General features: G+C 41.0%; 1 protein-coding gene across 1 annotated transcript in view; it reads right to left on the reverse strand.

Annotated features, from left to right (window-relative positions):
* The window catches only part of itga3b (integrin, alpha 3b), a 157,697-nt gene extending 139,968 nt beyond the window's left edge, over positions 1-17,729 (reverse strand). The window contains exon 1 of the mRNA XM_060939557.1: positions 17,352-17,729. Coding sequence (XP_060795540.1) covers positions 17,352-17,527 — 176 coding nt within the window. The 5' untranslated portion in view covers positions 17,528-17,729. The remainder of the gene's footprint in view (positions 1-17,351) is intronic.
* Positions 17,730-18,255: the final 526 nt, after the last annotated feature.

Raw genomic sequence — 18,255 nt, forward strand, 5'->3', positions numbered from 1 at the left:
AATAATAGTGGCACATTGTTGAAAATAATTATTCCTTGATGAGGGAATTGTTTTTCTCTGAATTTTTTTTTTTCAATTCAAGGTTGGATTTTTCTCATTTTTTCTGTGTGAGATGAAGCGACTTCACCAAAAGGTTTTTGGGTTTTTTTTCTAACCCTTCTTACTAATCTTTACAAGGGGTGCCAATAATTGTAGAGGGCACTGTATCTCATTAATGCCAGGTTTACAGTGAATGAATTTCAGCCTGATTTTGCTGTCACAGACAAAAAAAATCATCCATCCATCCATCCATCCATCCATTATCTGTAGCCACTTATCCTGTTCTACAGGGTCGCAGGCAAGCTGGACGAGAGGCGGGGTACACCCTGGACAAGTCGCCAGGTCGTCGCAGGACAAAAAAAATCATTAAAAAAAATTATCATTGCAATCTCACTTTGAAGAATGTTTGTTTGAGTGACCCAGTTTTCTGCATGAGGCTGGACTGCGCTGATTGATAACGTAAGCAGAACAGTCATTTTCGTTAATCAGAGGTCTCTTGTTACAGGATCTTCATCATATCATCTGAGATGGAGAACACATTATCATGCAGTCTGTTTACAGCATAAGATTCATAGCTTGATTCATAGTGATAAGACTGGAAGGCGAGCGAGCAGCTAGTGATTCACGATGACCAGATAAAAGCATGACTCTGAATTACTTATTCATTAGACCAGAGTGAATGAATAGCCCAATTTGTTCTGAAAAGACCATAAGTGCTGATGGCTGAAAATGAGAACAGTCCATTAACGGTACACAAATGACACCGAGAGACTTCATGGGAGCAAAGAAATATAACATGCGTACACTTGATGACTAAGGCTACATCCACACGACAACGGCAACGAGATGTTATTTAAAAAAATATCGCGTCCACATGGGCAACGGATCAGTAAAATATCAGGTCCATATGGCAACGCAACGCTTGCTGAAAACGATGCAATACACATGCCACACCTCTAGGGGCACTGTAAGACGGTCCCTTCGGAGACACCAGAACAATAGAAGAAGTAAGGACGCATGCGCATAAACTATTATGCGCGAGACTTCATATTAGCCACAAAGTCAGAAAAATCTGTTCGTAAAATTACATTATAATGACCAAATACAATGAAAAGTATTTTTCCAGTCTCACCTGTGAAAGGTAATCCCATGTGATCTCGTTTGGACGGTAAACCTGTTGGTATAGTTAAACGCAGCACATGAATGAGGCATCTTTATTCTCCGCTTTGACCCATCCAATATGGCGGCGAGGATGACGTATGATTCTACGCGGAAGGCGGCGTCTTTAATGGTCCGGAATAAATTGAATGCTACACGTTGATGGATTAATTTGTTCTTCTACGCCCTTTTTGAGGAATGTATTGTAGGACTTAAACCAACATCTGAAGAGGTGAGATCGCTCCTTTTTTTCCCTATTTTTGCTGGCGGGATTGACTCTGCCCTAACTCTCTCTCTCTCTCTCTCTCTCTCTCTCACTTTGCACCATTATACAATAAATATTCACAGTGAAAATATTTTGAAAGCGCGTTTCATGAACCAAGTTATAGGATTTGTTGACAACTCGCATCGAGTTCGTTACACTTCTACCCGGCGTGAAGCATATGTGGTTGTGACGTCATCGTAAACAAATCCGTTCTACTCATCCAGACAACTTCGCAATGGCGCCGTTGCCAGATCTTTCCACTCTGGAACCCATTCTCAAAAGATTTCGTTTTGGGGCACCCAAAACGCCGGTGCCGTGTGAACGCCAGGCCGAAACGATAAACAATTTTATCGGATTCACCTGAATCCGTTGCCGTGTGGACAGGGCCTAAGTCCTCATGAAGTCATTCAAAACTGATTAACAAAACAAGCCATTAGTATTTAGTTGACTAACTTATCCTACTTGTTGATGTATTAACCAAGATGGCTCTGCGCGTCTACTGATGCAAACTAGCCCAGAAACTCTAGCTAGCTAGCTAAAATACAGTGTAGAGAACAAAACAATGATGTCTGGTCGATTCCGAGGTGTGTATGTTTAGTATCTAGTCTGAGTTCTGTGTTGAGTTTTATTATCTAATCTGTGAATTTCATTTTACAGCCTGTAAAAATGTTATGCATGAGCTCAGTTGTGTTCTCCAGACACTGTAGCCCGATACAGTGCCTTGCAAAAGTATTCATCCCCCTTGGTGTTTGTCCTGTTTTGTCGCATTACAAGCTGGAATTAAAATGGATTTTTGGAGGGTTAGCACCATTTGATTTACACAACATGCCTACAACTTTAAAGGTGCACACTGTTGTTTTATTGTGACACAAACAATATTTAAGATGAAAAAACAGAAATCTGAAGTGTGCATAGGTATTCACCCCTTTTCATATGAAACCCCTAAATAAGAGCTGCTCCAACCAATTCACTTCATAAGTCACATAATTAGTTGATTAAGATCCACCTGTGTGCAATCAAAGTGTCACATGATCTGTCTCATGATGTCTGTATAAATCAACCTGTTCTGGAAGGACCCTGACTCTGCTACATGACTAAGCAAGCAACATGAAAACCAACAAGCACTCCAAACAGGTCAGAGACAAAGTTGTGGAGAAGTATAGCTCAGGGTTGGGTTATAAAAAATATCCTAAACTTTGAATATCCCACGGAGCACCATTAAATCCATTATAGCAAAATGGAAAGCATATGGCACTACTACAAACCTGACAAGAGAAGGCCGCCCACCAAAACTCACAAACCAGGCAAGGAGGGCATTAATCAAGGATGCAACAAAGACACCAAAGATAAAACTGCAGGAGCTGCAAAAATCCACAGCGGAGATGGGAGTATCTGTCCATAGGACCACTTTAAGCCGTACACTCCACAGAGTGGGGCTTTATGGAAGAGTGGCCAGAAAAAAAGCAATTGCTTAAAAAAACACATTTGGAGTTTGGCCAACAGCATGTGGCAGACTCCCCAAACACAAGGAAGAAGATTCTCTTTGGCCAAGATCTTTTTGGCCATCATGGGAAATGCCATGTGTGCCATAAACCCAACACTCTGAGAACACCATCCCAATGAAGCATGGTGGTGGCAGGTCATGCTGTGGGGATGTTTTTCATCTGCAGGGACAGGAAAGCTGGTCAGGACTGAAGGAAAGATGGATGGCACTAAATACAGGGCAATTCTGGAGGAAAACCTGTTGGAGTCGGCCAGAGGTTTGAAACTGGGACGAAGGTTCATGTTCCAGCAGGACAATGACCCTAAACATACTGCTAAAGCTACACTGGAGTGGTTTAAAGAGAAACATTTAAGTGTTTTGGAATGGTCTTGTCAAAGCCCAGACCTCAATCCAATTGAGAATCTGTGGCATAACTTGAAGATTGCTGTCCACCAACGCAACCCATCTAACTTGAAGGAGTTGAAGCAGTTTTGCCTTTAGGAACGGGCAAAAATCCCAGTGGCTAGATGTGCTAAGCTAATAGAGACATACCCCAAGAGACTTGCAGCTGTAATTGTAGCGAAAGGTGGCTCTACAAAGTATTGACTTGCACATTCCATATTTCTGTTTTTTCATCTTAATTATTGTTTGTCACAATAAAAAAGCAATTTGCACCTTTAAAGTGGTAGGCATGTTGTGTAAATCAAATGGTGCTAACCCCCCAAAAATCCATTTTAATTCCAGCTTGTAATGCGACAAAACAGGACAAACACCAAGGGGGATGAATACTTTTGCAAGGCACTGTATAAATCACTGTTATAGCTCCAAAAATACATAAAAACACAAACATTTTTCACTAGCTATCATATTCTGGTTTTACAACTGGGTAACGATGTAAATTCCACATGAGCTGATAGCCGACGAGGCATGTTGTAGCACCGAGTCGTCTATAAGCCAAGTACGATGAAATTAAGTGGAATAATTGTTTTATTTTATCCACATTCACTGGATTTTGAGAAACGGAGCATTTTTATTTTTTGCAAATTTGATAAAATATATACGTTCTTACCATCAAATACTTTTCATTCCATATTTTGTAGCTTTTTGCATTTTTGGGGGTTTAGTTTTCGAGTAGAGTTTTTATTTTGTCCTTGGTTGGTTCAGCAACACACTCTGCCATTTTGTTTTTCTCTACTCATGGTATATGAGCTGATAGCCTAGTAGTAGAGAAGCCAATCAGAGCACGCGATTGCTCATATCCAGTGAATGTGGATAGAATAAATATATATACTTAGTAGCTCTTCTGTGAGATCGGACCATATGGGCTAGCCTTCGTGCCCCATTTGAATCAGTGAACCTTGGACAGCCATTACCTTGTCTCTGGTTTACCGGTTGTCCTTCCTTGGACCACTTTTGCTCGGTACTAACCACTGCATACCGGGAACACCCCACAAGATGTGCCATTTTGGAGATGTTCAGACCCAGTCATCTAGCCATCACAACTTGGCCCTTGTCAAAGTCACTCAGATCCTTACGCTTGCCCATTTTTCCTGCTTCCAACACATCAACTTCGAGAACTAACTGTTCTCTTGCTCCCTAATATATCCCACCCCTTGACAGGTGCCATAGTAATGAGATAATCAATGTTATTCACTTCCTGTCAATGGTTTTAATTTTATTGTGTGTGTGTGTGTGTGTTTCACACTTTCACTCCAGTTTGTTTATTCTGGAGCACTTTCTCTGTCTCTCTGCTCTGATTGGCTCCCAGCTCCCGCCAGTCACAATGTCGTCAGACTTCTTTCATGCCCAAAGTAAATATTTATATCTGAGCTGCTGTATGACACATGCCTGCAGGCTTAACATCACTGACTGTGAATTATTATTTCAGGTTTGTCAGTGTATTTTTTTTATTATTATCTCATTCATATTGTTTATTTTCTTAATAACCAAACAATCCTGTGCACTTATCATAATTTCAGGTTATCACGATGTATCGTCACTCTTCTATTACATACAGTTAGGTCCATATATATTTGGACACTGACACAAATTTTGTTTTTTTTACCTGTTTACTGAAACATCTCATCTCATCTCATTATCTCTAGCCGCTTTATCCTTCTACAGGGTCGCAGGCAAGCTGGAGCCTATCCCAGCTGACTACGGGCGAAAGGCGGGGTACACCCTGGACAAGTCGCCAGGTCATCACAGGGCTGACACATAGACACAGACAACCATTCACACTCACATTCACACCTACAGTCAATTTAGAGTCACCAGTTAACCTAACCTGCATGTCTTTGGACTGTGGGGGAAACCGGAGCACCCGGAGGAAACCCACGCGGACACGGGGAGAACATGCAAACTCCACACAGAAAGGCCCTCGCCGGCCCCGGGGCTCGAACCCAGGACCTTCTTGCTGTGAGGCGACAGCGCTAACCACTACACCACCGTGCCGCCCCTTACTGAAACATATTCAAGTTATAGTTATATAATGGACATGGACATAAAGTCCAGACTTTCAGCTTTCATTTGACAGTATCCACATTAAAATTGGATGAAGGGTTTAGGAGTTTCTAGCCTGGCAAGCCAGACTAAATGTGAATATTTAGTCTGGTCTCGGTCGTAGACATTTCCAAAGGGTGTGGGTAGGAACAACCCGTTGTCTTTCAAACTGTCTCTGTGCGTATAGGCCAACGCTCTGACCAATCAGCGCAATCCTTTTGGCTCCCAGCAGAGCCAGCTGGTAGATCAGACTTTTGCCATAGCCGGTCGGCAAAACAGCGAAAACGTCCTTCTTGAAAAGGAATGAGCGGAGAGCCTCTTCCAGTTCATGTTTCAACGAAAACTCCAAGTCTAATTCTTCTAAAACTGATTCCAAAGCAGAGTCAAACGAGCGCTGTTCAATAACCGTAGCCATCTTTCCTGTTGTGCTTTCTCCAGCGTCGCGCAACCTTGTCGTCACTCCTGCAAAAGCCCGCCCAAAGAATCCAAACAAAAACCTTGCGTTGTGATTGGCGGGCACGATTTGATGCCCAGGGTGTGTTGTTGATATGGTCCGAGGCTAGACCCACTCGTAGGCAAAAATATTTTTGGCTGCTAGGCGGGTGGGTCTAGTTTGCTAGGCTAAGGAGTTTCAGCTCCTTCACATGTGCCACCCTGTTTTTAAAGGGACCAAAAGTAATTGGACAATTGACTCAAAGGCTATTTCATGGGCAGGTGTGGGCAATTCCTTCGTTATGTCATTCTCAATTAAGCAGATAAAAGGCCTGGAGTTGATTTGCATTTGCATTTGGAAGATTTTGCTGTGAAGAAAACATGCGGTCAAAGGAGCTCTCCATGCAGGTGAAACAAGCCATCCTTAAGCTGCGAAAACAGAAAAAACCATCCGAGAAATTGCTACAATATTAGGAGTGGCAAAATCTACAGTTTGGTACATCCTGAGAAGGAAAGCAAGCACTGGTGAACTCATCAATGCAAAAAGACCTGGACATTCACAGAAGACAACAGTAGTGGATGATCGCAGAATAATTTCCATAGTGAAGAGAAACCCCTTCACAACAGCCAACCAAGTGAACAACACTCTCCAGGAGGTAGGCGCATCAATATCCAAATCTACCATAAAGAGAAGACTGCATGAAAGTAAATACAGAGGGTTCAGTGCACGGTGCCATTCATAAGCCTCAAGAATAAAAAGGCTAGATTGGACTTTGCTATAAAACATCTAAAAAAGCCAGCACAGTTCTGGAAGAACATTCTTTGGACAGATGAAACCAAGATCAACCTCTACCAGAATGATGGAAAGAAAAAAGTATGGTGAAGGCATGGTACAGCTCATGATCCAAAGCATACCACATCATCTGTAAAACACGGCGGAGGCAGTGTGATGGCTTGGGCATGCATGGCTGCCAGTGGCACTGGGTCACTAGTGTTTATTGATGATGTGACACAGGACAGAAGCTGCCGGATGAATTCTGAGGTATTCAGAGACATACTGTGTGCTCAAATCCAGCCAGACTGATTGGTCGGCGTTTCATAATACAGATGGACAATGACCCAAAACATAAAGCCAAAGCAACCCAGGAGTTTATAAAAGCAAAGAAGTGGAATATTCTTGAATGGCCAAGTCAGTCACCTGAGCTCAACCCAATTGAACATGCATTTCACTTGTTAAAGACTAAACTTCAGACAGAAAGGCCCACAAACAAACAGCAACTGAAAACCGGTGCAGTAAAGGCCTGGCAGAGCATTAAAAAGGAGGAAACACAGCGTCTGGTGATGTCCATGAGTTCAAGACTTCAGGCAGTCATTGCCAATAAAGGGTTTTCAACCAAGTATTAGAAATGAACATTTTATTTACAATTATTTAATTTGTCCAATTACTTTTGAGCCCCTGAAATGAAGGGATTGTGTTTAAAAAATGCTTTAGTCCCTCACATTTTTATGCAATCATTTTGTTCAACCCACTGAATTAAAGCTGAAAGTCTGAACTTCAACTGCATCTGAATTGTTTTGTTCACAATTCATTGTGGTAATGTACAGAACCAAAATTAGAAAAATGTTGCCTCTGTCCAAATATTTATGGACCTAACTGCTGCCTGATAAGATTTAAGCCTGCAGGTTAAACACGCAACATCATGATGGAAAACTGTAAAGGGTACCATCATGTAACACAGCAGCTGCTTCAGAAAGCCTTCACATGAATCACACACTGTAACTACCCCATGAAACATGAGCTTGTTGGGGAGTCGCCAAGTCACAGAGATTCAAACAGTCAGTCACTACCGATACATCATTTATTCTTCCTTTATTTAAACTACAATATCTTCAACAGTCACTTGTTCTGTAAATAGAGCACCATTGAATTAATCAAAGAGGCTCGTACAAATATTGCCTTAAGAGCCATTCATTTTTCAGAGCTTGTTTTCAAGAACGACAGAGAAGAGTGGGAGGTCGGGAAAAAATCTGGGAGCGGTGAAGTTAAAAACAGAAAGAGGAGATAATAATTATTTATAAAGTGGGTTAATGTTGTTGGTGAGGGAGTTGGAAGAACAGGAATGCAAACTGACTAATGGGTCTAAAGTCTAATTAAAGACTGATTAAGTGTTTTAGCTGCCAAAAAACCTACTTTCTTGCACTGCTAGGTTTTTAATCAGACACTCTTGTGGCCTAACCATTCTTTATGCTTGAATGCGATTATTGCAGCAACAAGAATGACGCATGAGTAAGCAGGAGGAAAGAAAAGCAAGAAATAAAAGCGATGGGAGAGATTCGGTACGTTTACACGCACACTAATATTCCACTATGAATTTGATACAGGTCATACAAACAGTATATTCTGTCTGGATATTCTGAATTCAGCATTTTCTGATTAATCCATTTAAGATATGCTGATATTATTCAGGATTTAGGAGCATGATTTGGACATGTATACAACGCATTCGAAATTTGGGTCTCAATTGGGGTTTTTACAGCCGTTTGTGATCGACGGTATCCTTGACTTGCAAGTGACGTCAAAGTAAAATAGAAAGCCGGATGTTGGCCATGTTGGTGGATATACAAATGCAGGGTCAAGTGACCTTCCATACAAAACATAGTCACACGTGTGCAAGTCTCTTTGTTTTTCCATTGCTTTAAGCGTTCGTTTAGCTATGCCATATCTTTGTGCTGTATATGGTTATGGTCACAACAGTACTCGTGACTGTGGCACGTTCCGATTTTTTAGAATTCCATCCGTGATTCGGAAAGAGGCCGAGGAACCTCTAAGGAGAGGAGATGAGCACGGCTGAACTACATCGGCAGGGCTGATCTAACAGAGGCTAAAACCAAAACAGCTCGTGTTTGCAGTAATCATTTTATCTCAGGTGAGATTCAAAAGCTTTCTCGATAATATCATGGAAGAATTTTATTTCGTGTTGCTAGAATTTTGCTATAAAATGAGCGTTCTCTTGTCATGGTTCACTCGGTCGTTGTTATAATTTTAACATGTGTATTACCATTTCGCTTCTAGGAGCGCCAGCAAAATGATATGATAGAAACAATCCAGACTGGGCACCCACTCAGAAAATGGGCTATGTTTCGTCCAAGGTCAGACTTGATTCTTCGGCACCCGAACCAGATAGAACGTGATATCTGGGGACTCGATGGCCGATAGAAGCGTCTTATCTTCAGAAAAGTCTGTCTTTTTGAAATGATATGGGTCAAAACAACACGTATCAATCTTCTCTTTGTATCGAATGTTTGCTCGACCATTCAAATCATGGTAATAGTGAGAAAATTCAGCACTGTTTAGAGACACGCTTTCAGCGGCTGCCATCCTAGTTGCTTTGTAGATCCACCATCATGGCGGACGTTCATGACATAGCACATTTTGATCATGTGGTTGCAAGTCATCTATATAGGGCCTCTTGTCTGTTTACAGGGTGGCACTGTGGTGTAGTGGTTAGCACTGTCGCCTCACAGCAAGAAGGTTCTGGGTTTGAGCCCAGTGACCGACAGGGGCCTTTCTGTGTGGGCTTTGCATGTTCTCCCCGTGTCTGCGTGGGTTTCCTCCGGGTGCTCTGGTTTCCCCCACAGTCCAAAGACATGCAGTTAAGTTAACTGGCTACTTTAAATTGCCCATAGGTGTGAATGGTTGTTTCCCAAGCCCAGAAATGGGAGGGTTGCAACAGGAAGGGCATCTGGCGTAAAACTATGGCTACATCCACACGACAACGGCAACGAGATTTAAAAAAAAAAAAATATCGCGTCCACATGGGCAACGGATCAGTAAAATATCAGGTACATATGGCAACGCAACGCTTGCTGAAAACGATGCAATCCACATGCCACACCTCTAGGTGCGCTGTAAGACGGTCCCATCAGAAACACCAGAATAATAGAAGAAGTAAGGACGCATGTGCATAAACTATTATGCGCGAGACTTCATATTAGCCACAGTCAGAAAAATCTGTTCGTAAAATTACGTTATAATGACCAAATACAATGAAAAGTATTTTTCCAGTCTCACCTGTGAAAGGTAATCCCATGGGATCTCGTTTGGACGGCAAGCCTGTTGGTACAGTTAAACGCAGCACATGAATGAGGCATCTTTATTCTCCGCTTTGACCCATCCAATATGGCGACAAGGATAACGTATGATTCTACGCGGAAGGCGGCGTCTTTAATGGTCCGGAATAAATTGAATGCTACACGTTGATGGATTAATTTGTTCTTCTACGCCCTTTTTGAGGAATGTATTGTAGGACTTAAACCAACATCTGAAGAGGTGAGATCGCTCCTTTTTTTTTCCCTATTTTTGCTGGCGGGATTGACTCTGCCCTAAGGGCTATTCTCTCTCTCTCTCTCTCTCTCTCTCTCTCCCTCTCTCACTTTGCACCATTACACAATAAATATTCACAGTGAAAATATTTTGTAAGCGCGTTTCATGAACCAAGTTATAGGATTTGTTGACAACTTGCATCGAGTTCGTTACACTTCTACCCAGCATGAAGCACATGTGGTTGTGACGTCATCGTAAACAAATTCGTTCTACTCATCCAGACGACTTCACAACGGCGGCGTTGCCAGATCTTTCCACTCTGGAACCCGTTCTCAAAAGATTTCGTTTTGGGGCACCCAAAACGCCAGTGCCGTGTGGACGCCAGGCCGAAACGATAAACAATTTTATCAGATTCACCTGAATCCGTTGCCGTGTGGACAGGGCTTATGTTCCAATTAATATGACATGGATGAGTCGGGTCCACATGGACCCCTGGCATGGACCTGGCAGCAGTGCTCTGTGCATTGTACACAAACCAACTACATAATCAGAGTATGCATAGCTGCATGTAAACAGGAATATTAGTAGAATATTCTTTTTTTTACCTACGTCAACTTTGTTGGAGGAGGTTGTTTTCGCCTGTTTGTTTGTTTCTTTGTTTGTTTGTCTTTTGCCAGCATAACTCAAAGTCGTGAACAGTGAAATTTTTGATGAAATTTTGAGAAAAGGTGGGCCATGGGCCAAGGAACAAATGATTAGATTTTGATGCAAATATGTGGCTTGGTGGAGGTATGCCTTTTTAATTTTTCACTTGAATCTGATTCTTATCACATGAAATGTGGAAAAAGCTCCATTTTTCTCCCTAAAATGTTTCTTTTTGTTGGAGGGGGTTATGTTTTCACCTCCGTGTGTGTGTTTGTTTGACTGTTCCCAATGTATCCCAAAAATTAGTGAACGGATTTTGATGAAATTCAGAGGAAAGGTTGGCAATGGGCCAAGGAACAATTGATTAGATTTTGATGCAAATCCAGATATGTACATTATACAGAGCCAGGATTTTTTTTCCTTTGCTCCCAACGTAACTCAAAAGCTAGCAAATGGATTTTGATGAAATTTGGTATATAGCTTTAGTATTATCTGAGGTTCAAATGATTTTTTGATGTTGATAATACAGTATGTGTCTTGGTGGAGGTATGTACTCCATTGAGTGCCCTTCTAGTTAGCCATGTAAACACCTTAGCAGGAATATTGTCTCTTTCAGTCCTTATCAAAAAGAAGTATACGTCAAGTTCATTTTATTAGTATACTTTTGTGTACCAAGTATACTGATCTCAATGTACAGTACGTACTTCCAGTATACTTGTAAGTAAACTGATCTAATACTTCTTGGGACTAAAGTGGCCCACTTTTAGTTTATAAAAAGTGTAATTTAAGTCTAAGAGAAGTAAACTTTGAGTATACAACTAGTATTTTTTATTTTGTACTGCAAGTATACCACAAGTAAACTTATATACTACTAGTTTACTAGTTCTATACTTGTAGTCCACTCTTTAGTTCACAAAAGCATACTTCATAGTATACTGGAAATATACTATTGGTTTACTCGTTACACACTTCTAGTCCACTTTTTAGTTTATAAAAGTATACTTTATAGCATATTGGAAATATACTATTAGTTATATACATCTAGCCCACTTTTTAGTTTTGAAGTATACTGCACTTTTTAGTTTTGAAGTATACTGCATACCCTTCTAGGTATACTATTAGTTTTCTAGCCCTAACCCTTAAGCACAACTACAGGGCAAGTACACCTAAACATAAGGCACAAATACTTTATTACACTTTTGTTAAGTATATCTTGATCAAAAGTTTAAGTATAAGCTTAATATACTTAGACTTTTCTATATACTTTTCAGTATAAGCCAAGTATACTTATGTATAACTTTATCAAGTATATCTCTAAGTAAATAAAAAGTAAACTGAAAGCGTACTCTCGTATTTTTAGTTTAAAAGAAGTATACTAGAAGTACACTTGAATAAACTTCATTTTTGTAAGGGAGAATAAGGGCAAAAAGCAGAATATTTTGTGTATGCAAATGTAGTGATTGTTACTGAGATGTTCCTGCTTGCATTTTTCATATTTTATCCTCATTCATCCAATTATTTATTTTTAATTCTGACCTCAGTGCTTGAAATGCTTGAATTTACTCTAATATAGTCCATTATCGTACTTGATATAGTGATGCCAATAAAGATGGTAAACTTACTTGAGCTGAGAGAGCAAGAAGGAAACTGTATCAAATGAAAATGCTGAGTAACTCGGCTCATGGCCTTGAGTCACGAGAGCACAGTGTGCAAACAGCTTAGCAACGCCATTCACCCGTTTAATTAAATGTTCCGTGTGGAGAAATTAGATCTATAGATCTTCTCTTACTCACTAGCAAATTGCTATAGTTAATAAACTCGCTTTTCAAAGCAAGGATGATGGTGCAGGACTGAGGTCGGTGTGTGTGTGTGTGTGTGTGTGTGTGTGTGTGTGTGTGTGTGTGTGTGTGTGTGTAGACCTAATAGGCTACTAATCCTTCAGTTCAGGATGTTGGTGGGATAGAAGGTTCCCAAGCTCACTCTCCCAGGCCCGTCTCAACCTGCAGTCTGACAAAAATGAAAAATTCCTCACATTCCTCAGAGTTGGGGGACACAAAGAGCCAATGAGGAGCCGGAGAGAATCTTTCCACAAGTGGAGAATATACAAAGAACCTGCCGACCCTCCACCCTGAGGCACCCGTGATGGAGAAGGTCTGGAAAGGTAGGAATGGGGGGATGGTTGGTAAGTGTGTTTCAAGAGAAAGTGGCTCACTAATCATCTAACTAATGGTTGTTTGATGCTATACATTCACTCAAACACATACTTCAGGTGTGTGAGGGGAAAAAATACTGTCAACAATACAAATTCAAATTGATCTTATGAGTCATTGTTAGTGTAGTAAAGAACACAATATTTAGATATTTTTACAGTATGCCTTGGTGTCAATGACAATCTATTGGTAAATTACTCCAGTGTCTCACATTCTTCCTGAGTCCTGACAAAATAATGCTGTGTGCATGCCAGGACTAGATTCCAGCCAACCCCTTGCATTTCTGAATTTGAGTAAATGCAAGTCTTCCGCAATGAAGTATCACACTGGAGACACTGGGTTAGTTAAACCTTTGACCTTTGACAAATCTCGCTGTTAACACGTACACATGCCAACTTGAAGCAGCACATTCCAGTGTCGCCGGATAAGCAGCAGGAAGAGCGGTGTCTGGGAAGTGTTCTTGACTGATGAAGAGAGCCTGCGATGTGGCAAGATAAACGATGTTGTGCTTCCTCCATGCTGGAAGCTTGACGACCCCTATATCCACAATCTGAACTAGCTTGTAGTCTTGTCACTGAAATCCATGATGGAACAGCTGTCATTTATATGATAGTCAACAAACTCAAAGTCTTGCGATCGTAAACCTCCTCCAGTGTACGGCGAACAAAGTAGACTGACAAACATCCAGCTTGTATAGTGAATTTATTGGTGCGTAAAGCACCTTCAGGCCCTGGTTCATCGACAGACTATTAAAATAATGTAGCTGGCTGCCATTTTGTCCAGGCATCGCTTGGAAATGCTCCTATTAAACTAAGTGCTATGTCTCGTTTGGTGGCGGGTCTCGTTTGCGCTCTCAATGGCCCCAAATGCCCACAAGAGATGGACCATCATTGTGGTCATGTGACCCTCTACCCCTTCTCATGTTACTCAGCTTGGCTAATATCACGGCAGAGCAAGGGTGAAGCATCGATCCTGAAGTTCGCTTTGAACCACCGTGGGTCATTCAGATTTAGCTGATTCATGCTTGCAAACATAAATATATCACCATAAATTTTACAGCTCTTTGAAGTACCCCGAAATGCTCGATGATGGTGGCTTCATCTCAAGGGAACAGGAAATCCCAAATAAGGACAGAGATCAGAAAGATGAGGAGGGTTGGGGGAACTCCCAACTGTACCACAACACAAGGAGGATTATGGCTTTGAATAAGCTTCAACGGATTCTATCTAGCCTTCACTACTCGTTCGCAGGCTTTGTGTACGGTGTGGAAATATATAAACACAAATCTCTGCGTTTCTCAAAGTCAACTAGTCAAGTAGGGCAATTCCATGTAAATGTCAACCTCACCATGCAAAAATAAAGCAACATGTAATACATCAAAACCACTCCCAGAGATATCACCTAGGCCTGTATTTTACAGATGTGAATAAGTTGAACCAATTTGTAACCAACCTAATGTGTCACTGTCAGTCTTTCTTTCTTATAATGTAAAACCCAAGCTAAAATCAACTTTGATCATGTACAATTCTATATTATTGCCACAAGCCACAGAAATGTATGCTAAAATCCACAAAACAGCAAAACAATAGCCATCCTAAATATTATTTAAGAACTTTGATAGTTTTAGCTGATATTTAGAGAGTTTTTCAAAGGGTTATGGTGGTTAAATTGCTGATTTTCTAAACATATGCCATGTCTATTTCAGACGCGTCACATCCATAACGGAATTTTGTCACATCCATAACACTGACTTTTCCTTCCAAAACTCTGCATGAAATACAAAATATTTTAAACAAAGATTTTTTAATATTCACCTTGGACCCCTCTATCAAACGGATATCTCCATTTCAACATTAGGGTTACAATTTCACAGAGTTTGATAAAAATGTACAGTCACCCAAGAAAAGTGATACTTTTTCTGTCACGTCCATAACGCATCTTTTATTGGCGTTTTCTGGCATGCCCTAGATGTACTATGGGAATTGTTCTTGTTCTATCACTTCTCCAGTATGGTACAGCCTTAAAATATGCAACACCTGTTTAAATACTGGGAGACAATAAAACATGCACTGGGTCATTTGTTGCCATTTTGAGTTCAAGTGTCACGTCCATAACGCTGGAATTGCTCAGTAGTTGTTTGAACAATCGTAAACAAGAAATAACCAGGCATGCTTGAAAAAGGTAGCAAGAAAGGTGATGCCACTAAAACGTGGTATACTGTATATAGTATATATTTGTATCCTATAAAGCTAAAATAATCCTACCAATAAACTTTGCCATTATATAGAAGGATCTTTTGTGATGTGAAATGATTATTCAGTTTATAAAGCGACAACATAAATGGTTGAAAAACTACAAACCAGGTGGTTTTAGGGAACCTAAAACCATTCTTCCATAGCATCAAGATACAGGCATGTCCACATGCTACACATCTGATTGGTTTCCCAGGAATGTATGGATGGGAAATTTATAGAAATGCTTCAAAAAGCTTGTTCCAGCATGTATTTTCCAGGTACCAGTAGTAGATTCCTAAGCACCGGGTGCAAATTTTTAATTTCGTGTTACAATGTGATCTTTGCACCAAAATCAAACACTTAATAATTTAAAACTTGGCAACAAGTCAACTCACAGCTCCAGGGTCATGGGTTCAGTCCTAAGCTCTGCTTATTGTTTGTGTGAATGTGCATGGACTTGCGTCCCATCCAAGGTGTGTTCCCGTCTCACACCCAGTGTATTCCTGTCTCACACCCAGTTTTTCCAGGATTCATCGAGACCCTGACCATGATAAAGCAGTTACTGACGATGAATGAATGGATGAATTTTAAACTTTTTTAAATGTTTCTTATTATACTGCATATTAAATGCACTCCTCAACATTTTTTTCCCGAGCCTCTCAATAAGGCAATATTTCTATACTTTTTCACGGAAGATAATGCAAATAGCCCTCTGTACTTAATCTTTTGTTTGTCTAATTTTTATTTCAGTTTTTATTTGTTATCTGTATGACATTTTCTTGCTACTGTAACACGTGAATTTCCCCGATGTGGGATGAATAAAGTGAATCTAATCTAATCTAATCTAATCTAATCTAATCTAATCTAATCTAATCTAAAGGATATTTTCTATGTTTTTCAGTATTTCCAAAAACTATGCATACCCTTGATCATACACATTCCAAGTCCAAGTCATATATCTGTCTCACATAAGGATCTCTTCTTCCTTCTTTAGGGCAAAAGTAAAGTCTTTGTGTGTGTTTTTGGTGCGCAAAAACTTCAGGTGCAGTGGGACCCTTCTCAGAGCATTTTTTAAGGATTTTCCACTAGGAGACCAACTGGTCTGGGCAATACAATCACAGGCCCCAGAGTCCATGCGGCTGCACCGCTGCGGCATATTCTGTGATGCAAAACGGTTCACCAATCACCATACAGACAAACACACTACAGTGACTACACAGCTTACCAAGCACAAATGTTATGTCAAAGACACTCAAAGTTACACAGTAATGACATCGGATTCTGACATCAGCCATCTCAGTAACCAAATTTTAGTTTTGTTTTTCTTAACCAACATGATCTTGTGTGTATATCTTATAACATAGATCTTCGTTTTCCTTGTTAAATGTATACTTACATGGTACTTGGTTAATTAATTGCAACTGATTGAACCAAATGATAAGACATAACTTGGTTTAAAATTTGGTCTCCCAGTGAAGCTGGTTTGGCATTGACTAGGAGACCAAATCTGGCCACTGGGAGACCATTTGGTCTCCCGGTAACTATGTTAAAAAATGCTCTCTTCACTCTTGTGTCATTTAAAAAAAAAATAAATCAAAATAGCCTCAATGAAGTGACAGATTGATCTTTTTGGATCCATTAAAGTTAGAAAGTTTACATGATCTGTAAGTTCAAAAGTGTCAGAATGAAAGTTTCTAAAAGCTGTAAGAGTGTATAATAAAGTGTAATAAAGCGCGCACAGGGCTGCGGGTGTGAGCGCACAGGGTGTAAAGCTGGAAATGGACACAGACTGTTGCACTCTTATGTCCAGCAGGTGCTTGAGGAAGTTGAAAGACTTGTACAAAAGAAATGTCATGTGTGCACTGAATCCTACATTAGACTGCACAGTCAGACTGATCAGTGCCCATCATTACAGACTCCTAAAGCCTGTGCAGCCCTCTCTCTCTCTCTCTCTCTCTCTCCCTGCGGGACCGGCAGCACAGCGCTCTCTCTCTCTCTCTCTCTCTCTCCCTGCGGGACCGGCAGCACTCAGGAAAGCTATGGAGAGAAAAACACTCACAGGTACTTCCTGGGCTTTTCCGTCAGTCTGTGTTGCGCTACAGAGAAGCCGAAAAAGCTGCCTTTGGTTTTTCCTTCCTTGAGAACCGGGAAGCGGACATCCACATTAAATCCCCTGCCCGTCTGCGCGCTGAATAAAACACAGAAGCAGAAGTGCAACAGAGCGCTGGGAGCCATTTTTACATTCTCTTTCTGTCCCTCAGTCCCACTCTGAACAGAGTCTCACACACTCACACACACTCCATAGGAACAGAACAGTGCGCGCTCAATCTCAGCGCACACACACACCGCTCTCTCTCTCTCTCACACACACACACACCGCTCTCTCTCTCTCTCTCTCTCTCACACACACACACACCGCTCTCTCTCTCTCTCACACACACACACACCGCTCTCTCTCTCTCTCTCTCTCTCACACACACACACACCGCTCTCTCTCTCTCTCTCTCTCTCTCTCACACACACACACCGCTCTCTCTCTCTCTCTCTCTCTCACACACACACACACACCGCTCTCTCTCTCTCTCTCTCTCTCTCTCTCTCTCTCTCTCTCACACACACACACACCGCTCTCTAGGTGTTTGCTCTGAGTCTCTCTCCACCCCTTTGTCCCTTCACACACACTCAGAAATTGCTGCCCTTCGGCAGTGTGTGTGTGTGTGGAGGGATTGTACCTACACAGAGTAAATGTCTATCTCCATGACTATCTATCTATCTATCTATCTATCTATCTATCTATCTATCTATCTATCTATCTACATGATTATTGTGTCTGTCTGTCTCCATGACTATCTATCTATCTATCTATCTATCTATCTATCTATCTATCTATCTATCTATCTATCTATCTATCTACATGATTATTGTCTGTCTGTCTCATGAATATCTATCTATCTATCTATCTA

Source organism: Neoarius graeffei, chromosome 14 (genome assembly GCF_027579695.1).
Source record: "Neoarius graeffei isolate fNeoGra1 chromosome 14, fNeoGra1.pri, whole genome shotgun sequence".
Taxonomy (NCBI): domain Eukaryota; kingdom Metazoa; phylum Chordata; class Actinopteri; order Siluriformes; family Ariidae; genus Neoarius; species Neoarius graeffei.